The sequence below is a fragment of the Nerophis ophidion genome, linkage group LG11 (genome assembly GCF_033978795.1).
Source record: "Nerophis ophidion isolate RoL-2023_Sa linkage group LG11, RoL_Noph_v1.0, whole genome shotgun sequence".
In the NCBI taxonomy this organism is placed as follows: Eukaryota; Metazoa; Chordata; class Actinopteri; order Syngnathiformes; family Syngnathidae; genus Nerophis; species Nerophis ophidion.
Genome location: NC_084621.1, coordinates 43,816,978 through 43,824,477, shown reverse-complemented (window position 1 = coordinate 43,824,477; position 7,500 = coordinate 43,816,978). Strand labels below are relative to the sequence as shown.

Sequence of the window (7,500 nt, the reverse complement as noted above, 5' to 3'; positions counted from 1 at the left end):
CAATGTGTAGAAATATTTATTTATAATTGAATCACTTGTTTATTTTTCAACAAGTTTTTAGTTATTTTCATATCTTTTTTTCCAAATAGTTCAAGGAAGACCACTACAAATGAGCAATATTTTGCACTGTTATACAATTTAATAAATCAGAAACTGATGACATAGTGTTGTATTTTACTTCTTTATCTCTTTTTTTCAACCAAAAATGCTTTGCTCTGATTAGGGGGTACTTGAATTAAAAAAATGTTCACAGGGGGTACATCACCGAAAAAAGGGTGAGAACCACTGAAATAAAAAAAACAAAATCAATCTTTTACTGTGGAGAACGAGGCTTCTCTGCAGTATACAAAATAATACTAATAGTATTAATAGTATAATAGTATTAAATAGTATTATTATTAATAATAATAGAATTAAGAATAATAATAAAAGTAATAATAATAATAATACTAATGATATTATTTTGTATATTCCGGAGAAGCATCGTTCTCCACAGTAAAAGATTGATTTTGGTTTATTTATTTCAGTGGATTGATTTTGGTTTAGTTATTTCAGTGGATTGATTTTGGTTTATTTATTTCAGTGGTTCTCACCCCCTTTTTTCAGTGAATTTCCCTGGTCCAAGCTGTTCGACTATTGTAATGGTATTGTTGAACAACTGAGCAGTGTAATGGTTTCACTACAGACACTTCCTCCACCCATCTCTCCATTCCTTGATAACCACAGTGATGAAATGAGAAATAAGATGGAGGACCACCGGTATGTATAATTGTAGCTATACATGAACATGTGAAGTTAATATTAATCTTACTGCGTGTGCCGCAGGTGTGCGCATCCATGAAGGAAAGGGCCATCCTCTCATCCTCTTGGAGGGTGCTCTGGTCGGTAAAACTGCGTTCCATGGAGCCCATGTGACTTTTCTCCTGACGGTACGTAATGGGTGTCTTATTCATGTTCACAGGTTTCCTATTATTGAATCAAGAAAAGTAGGACATACAGGGGCAAATGTGTTACACAACAAAGCAATAAAAGATATCAATCCTAGTAAGACAGAAAAAAAAAGATTAGCTGCTCAATTATTTTGGCTTCCTTGCTGTATGATTGACAGCCAGAGCATGAGCATGTGCGTGATGGATCACAAAAACAATGGAAAAGAAAAGAACCATAATCACTTACGGATAATAAGAGTAGTAGTTCCTTCTGGCAAGAGTGCAAGAGGAGGAGGAGGAGGAAGGAACAACAATCAAGAAGAGATGAATCATGAAAGCAATGTCAGCTGAAAGCAGAATGCATTGATTACAGTGAAAAGAAAAAGGAGGTCTTCTGTGCGGGTGACCATGTGACTCGTGCAACAGGTGTTTTGAGCATGTGCAGACGGCCGAGCACGACATATGTGCGTGTTTGCTGCGGTAGAATCTGTACTTCAAGCACCAAGCCAGAGGGAATTGTGGCACAACAAATCTTGTTTTCATTTCTCTTAAGAGTTGGAACTTCCTGGGAGCTCAGCAGAAGGACTTGATCTATAGTGCAGAACTTTGATCGACTTTCAAAATGGATATTTTAAATATCAGCGCCTAAGCTGTGCCAGCCAGTGAGTTGCACTGCTAATTTCCGATGTTAAAAGGTTTCTTTTACCGATATCCGATATTGTCCAACTCTTAATTGCAGATACCGATATCAACCGATACCAATATATACAGTCGTGGAATTAACACATTTTTATGCAAAATTTTGTTGTGATGCCCCGCTGGATGCATTAAACAATGTAACAAGGTTTTCCAAAATAAATCAACTCAAGTTATGGAAAAAAAATGCCCACATGGCAATGCCATATTTATTATTGAAGTCCCAAAGTGTATTTTTTTTTTTTAACATGCCTCAAAACAGCAGCTTGGAATTTGGGACATGCTCTCCCTGAGAGAGACTACGAGGAGGTTGAGGTGGGCGGTTTTGAGGTAGCGGGGGTGTATATTGTAGCGTCCCGGAAGAGTTAGTGCTGCACAGGGTTCTGGGTATTTGTTCTGTTGTGTTTATGTTGTGTTACGGTGCGCATGTTCTCCCGAAATGTGTAAGTCATTCTTGTTTGGTGTGGGTTCACAGTGTGGCACATATTTGTAACAGTGTTAAAGTTGTTTATTCAGCAAATCTTCGGTGTGACCTGTATGGCTGTTGAAAAAGTATGCTTGCATTCACTTGTGTGTAATGCATTCACTTGTGTGCGCATGATAAGTTGTAGATATCATGTGACTGGGCTGGTACGCAAAGGAAGTGCCTTTAAGGATTATTAGCGCTATGTAACTCTCCCTTCGTCCGTGTGCTCAGCTGCGTTTTAATGAGTCATACATTTTACATATTGAAACCGATACCAATAATCATGCAACCGATACCGATAATTTCCGATATCACATTTTAAAGCATTTATCGGCGGATAACATCGGCAGTCCAATATTATCGGACATCCCTAGTTTCTTCTGAAATAGTAATAGTATATAATAGGAGACGGACCAATTTTTGATAGTGCGACACATTGAATTATTAGCTCTCGCTGTACAATAACGATACGCTGATATCAGAAATCGACAGTGCTCTTTAATGTGTAACAATGTGCCATAAGCACATTTGGTGGCATGTACTGTATTCAATGTGATGTGAATATTAAGGTCTCATCTGTGTTGTCCCAACACATTGTACATTTATTTTATGTTGTTTAATTAATACCTGTGTTTTTGATGCCAGACGTGTACAAAAAGGGACAAAGATGAATATTGCTTAGATAGTGCAGGGGTCGTACTGTTAAAAATCACGGCAAGATAACTTGAAAATAAAGACAACTTTAGCTTTTTTTCTTTGTTTAAAAATACAGACAAGCACTTTCTGAAAATGTACAAATCATAATGTTGTTGGTTCTTTTTTACACCTTACATGTTGCGGTTAATAGTATTGTATCTTTATTTGTCCTTATTTTTTACTTTCTGAATAAATAATGTGATCCTGTTCAAGGTAAAAAAAAAATGAAAATCAAATTACACAATGTTTTTTAAGTAGTTTGCTCATTTTCATCAACCTCTGCACTAACATTGTGTGTTTTTTATTTGTTGTTTTTTTACATATGTAGCATAATCTACAAACATACAAACAATTGCTATTGCGACATCTAGTGGACACATTTAGATCAGAAGTTTATTTCTTTCAAAAATTCCGGCTCATTTTTATACTTAGCAAACTCATCCGGCGTGCTGGATAAAACCTGTTTGCGGGCCTGTTCCAGCCCGCTGGCCGTACATTTGACACCCCTGAGCTAGTGGGAAACTCCGCTTACTGCAGTTTTGGTTTTAGTCTGATTCGGTTTTATGTCGAAATTTTTACAAAAAATATTTTTTTTTAGGATTTAGCACACGTTGGTTGGATAAGTACCGACATCTGTAATTTTATAGGCGCCGTACGAATTCAGTCGTTACTCCCAGGTATTGATTCACGTAAAATCGAACGGTACCATATTTTTATCCATTTGGTGTTCGTGATGTCAGGTCTGGTTGCAGACTAAACTTCCTCGAACACTTTACGAGGAAACAACCACTTAAGCAGCACTCAGAGCAGAGTCTATAAGTAACGTTACAATGTACAGTGCCAGCAAATCAAGCATGACTAATAGAAAGTGCTCAAACGCAAATTATGGCTCCACTTTTCAACATGCTAGCTTAATGCTATTTTACATTGGCATTGCCGTAGACATGCTACTGTTTAGCATTTGCGATTTTAAACAGTGATTTTAACATCTCCAACTTTTGTAATGAAAACTACAACTAACAAGTGGTGTGAGATAAATACAATATTTATAAAACATTTTGGAGAACTGACAAAACTGGCACATAGAGCTTCATAACAAACACTACTGTACTTCTTAGCCCAGGGGTCTGAAATCTTTACTATCAAAAAAGACATTTTGCCACCTCTTCCACTAAAGAAAAATGGTATAGAGCCGCAAAATGTAAAATAGCTTATACTTTTTAATATTTAATTTTACAGAAAAATCAATTTGTCCCTGTGAATTTAAGCTAATTTTCCTTTTCTCTTTTGGCAAGCATTCATCGTTAGTTTACCCAAGGGGTTGCACACTCGAGAGGCTAAACTGAACACACAGCTTCCAGTCTCTTTTACTTTCCTTTCTTGCGCCTCAAAACTCAACTTATGTGCTTGCACGGCTTCACAGACAGTAGAAAATGATATAACTCTTTCTAAACATGCCAACTTTGCTCAGTCGAGGAGGCAGAAGAGCCGCATGTGGCTCCAAAGCCACAGGTTGCAGACCCCTGTCTTAGCCAGACAACACACCATAGCCTTTAAATTACTGCCTTCTAATGTCTTGGAATTGCAACTACATGCAAAGTCTACAATATACTTGTAATACTAGCAAATTAAACTCCGAAATGTAAAAAGAAAACAAGATATAACAACTACAGTTAATGTATTGAGTTAAATTTTAAATGTTGCATTTAAAAACAAACTTTTACTATTAAAAGAATTTAAGGGGTAATGACACAAAAAAGTATCGGTTCCCAGGTACTTCCCAGAGATGGTACTGTATCGCTTCAAATGTGAAAGGTACCCATCAACTACCATTGGAGACTTTTTTTAAATGTGTACAGCTGCAAAATAGGCCACCATTGATCAAATTAAAGTTGTAGAACACAGTTATAAGCCAATCAAAAAATCAATGGGAATATGGTGCTTACCGACTGTCCAGTAGTTTCTATAGAGTGCCGGGTCTCGTTAGCAGAAATGTAATTTGCTAGCACTAGAAGAGTGTGTACAGAAGTTGCACATTTGATGTAAACAGAGCTACATGTTATATATAACACAAGCGCCAGCACTTTGACAAATAAGCTGATAATGTCGGATCACGTGGCTCACTGTTCGCTTCACTGAATGACAATTCATCTGCAGATTATTGCACAATTAGCAAGAATATTGATGCCGCACGTACATTAAAAACATGACACAGGCAGTAGAAAGTCATGGTGTGCAGTACATGTTTTTGCAAATATATTGGCGATATGTTGACAAAAAGAGGCACCCGCCATCCAACCCAAGTTATAAAGGATCGTAGAATCAAAAATCAGAAGGTAAACTCCTCTCACTGCAGCCTCGTCTTGTATTTGATTAAATTCAGCAATTTTCTTTCCTGAGAAATTGTTTAAAAAAAAAAAAATTATAACATAGGTCAATGTGTTGAAAATTATAGTTCAATATTTATTTTATTATTATTATCATTTTTCTTTATTCCTTATCATGATGACAGGTGAGGCGATGAAATAAATAATTTAATGTTAATAAAGGTACAATGGTATGCAGAGGTGTATAACACTTTTGTAGACAAATTATACTATTACAGTTGCGGTGGAGAATGAGGGGGCGCAAAATATATTCTCCGAGAGTGGTGTAACAGAAAATAATTAAGAAGCGCTGGGCTAGAGCGACCACTAGTTCACATACAACATACATCAAAAATTGTTTTTTAAACTAAGCTCTGTTTAGGATTAATGTGAAATCTAAGGTACACAAATTAATCCCTAATGCAAGTTCACTTCATGTTCAGTTTTACTAAGAAATGTAATATACTTGCATGGCAGTTAAGAATATTTAAAATGCATGAAGTTCAGCATCTCAGAATGAAGTTTGGAGGCTCCACAGTATATATTTTTGAAATAAGTCACTATGTAAGGCAGGGGTGTCAAACTCAAATACAGAGTGGGCCAAAATTTGAAACTGAACAAAGCCACGGGCCAAGGTTGAACAAATTAACCTTTTAATAGGGACTTAAACAAGTTTTGCATTGAACATTGAACAAGCGAGACTTATATAATTTTATAGTGACATGCAAAATTGAGTTTCAAATAATATTAATAATTTAAAAATAGCAATGGCATATCAAATCAAATGTAAATAGAAATTGAATGCCTCTTTTCTATTTGCAGATTTCTCAGGTAAATATCAAAATAAACTTTTCCCACAGGCTAATAATACATTTTTATATTGTAACGTCCAGGAAGAGGTAGTGCTGCAAGGGGGGCTGTGTATTTGTTCTGTTGTGTTTATGTTGTGTTACAGTGCGGATGTTCTCCCAAAATTTGCTTGTCATTCTCGTTTAGTGTTGGTTCACAATGTGGCGCATATTTGTAACAGTCTTAAAGTTGTTTATACGGCCACCCTCAGTGTGACCTGTATGGCTGTTGACCAAGCTTACATTATATTAGCGTGTGTGTGTGTAAAAGCCACATACATCATGTGACTAGGCCGGCACGCTGTTTCTACGTAGGAAAAGCTAACGTGACGAAAGATTTTAGAGGACGCTTGAGGCAGTGCCTTTAAGGCACGCCCCCAATATTGTTGTCCAGGTGGGAATCGGGAGAAATTTGGGAAAATGGTTGCCCCCTGTGATTTTCGTAAGGGGCACTGAAATTTGGGAGTCTCCTTGAAAAATCGGGGGAGGGTTAGCAAGTATGAGTATTAGCGGTGAATGAGGTGTTACAGCGACACCGTCGCTGTATAATTCCGGCGGGCCAGCTCTAATGTAATTTGATATTGCCTTAAGGGCCAAATGAAAATACACGGCGGGCCAATCTTGGCCCGCGGGCCAGAGTTTGACACACGTAATGTAAGGCTTGCTAATTCAAACAGGGTGGATGATATACGGCGGACCAGGAGGGTCACTGGCTAATAGTCTCTAAAAGCACACCTTTTCCCTCCCAATTACCATCTCATTTATGGGTCAGGCTTGTACTTGGTGTGTGTAATTAAGTAGCTAATTGAATTGCATCAGCCTTCAATTAAATATTTCACACTCTCACACACTCAGATGGGTTCTGCAGATGAGAATTGTTAGTCCCTTTGGAGCATCAAAGGGGAATGAAAGCAATGACAGTAATGAAGTCTGTTGGTGCAACAGCAAAAATAGTACCTCTGGCATAAAAAGTGCTTACTGAGCCGATACCAAGTCAAAAAATATAAGGAGGTGTGGTGTCACTGCACATTATGAGACATGCGTTTCATAACAATTAGGAGTCTTTACCCTTTTTTTATGATAATGATGACAGCACCCAGCAGTAGAATGAGCACCACCAAGCCGCCAGCACACACCCCGAGAATCAGCCCCATCTCCTCCGAGTGCTGCGAAACCTCCAAAGCCTTGCGGTGATCTTTGCAAGCGGCTAGGAGGAACAAAAAAAGATTATCTTTAAGAAAAAAAAAAAGCATTTTGATTGTGGCAGAAAGTGTGTAAGAAATGATTCACAAAGACAACATTTAAAGTAGTCTATACAAAAAACTTTTTGGAAAGCTTCTTCCCCATAGGTACAAAAATGCACTCATTCAACTCCTGCCGACTACACTGAAGACATCTGCAGAATTTTAATGTGTTTTCTCTAATGCCAACACTGCATTTCAATAGCGGTGATATTTCAAAAGGTCTTTTCAAATTGCAGGCAATAACAAAAGAGTTGT

General features: G+C 37.4%; 1 protein-coding gene across 4 annotated transcripts in view; it reads right to left on the bottom strand.

Moving 5' to 3' along the window:
* LOC133562154 (receptor-type tyrosine-protein phosphatase U) overlaps positions 1-7,500 on the bottom strand; it is a 565,556-nt gene that overhangs the window by 132,515 nt on the left and 425,541 nt on the right. For 2 of the 4 annotated variants that reach the window (XM_061916074.1, XM_061916075.1), the window contains exons 14-16: positions 7,070-7,208; positions 1,177-1,200; positions 812-966 (exon numbers count right to left, since the gene is read on the bottom strand). In XM_061916074.1, the coding sequence (XP_061772058.1) occupies positions 812-966; positions 1,177-1,200; positions 7,070-7,208 (318 nt within the window). The remainder of the gene's footprint in view (positions 1-811; positions 967-1,176; positions 1,201-7,069; positions 7,209-7,500) is intronic. The other 2 variants (XM_061916076.1, XM_061916077.1) reach the window with 1 other exon arrangement.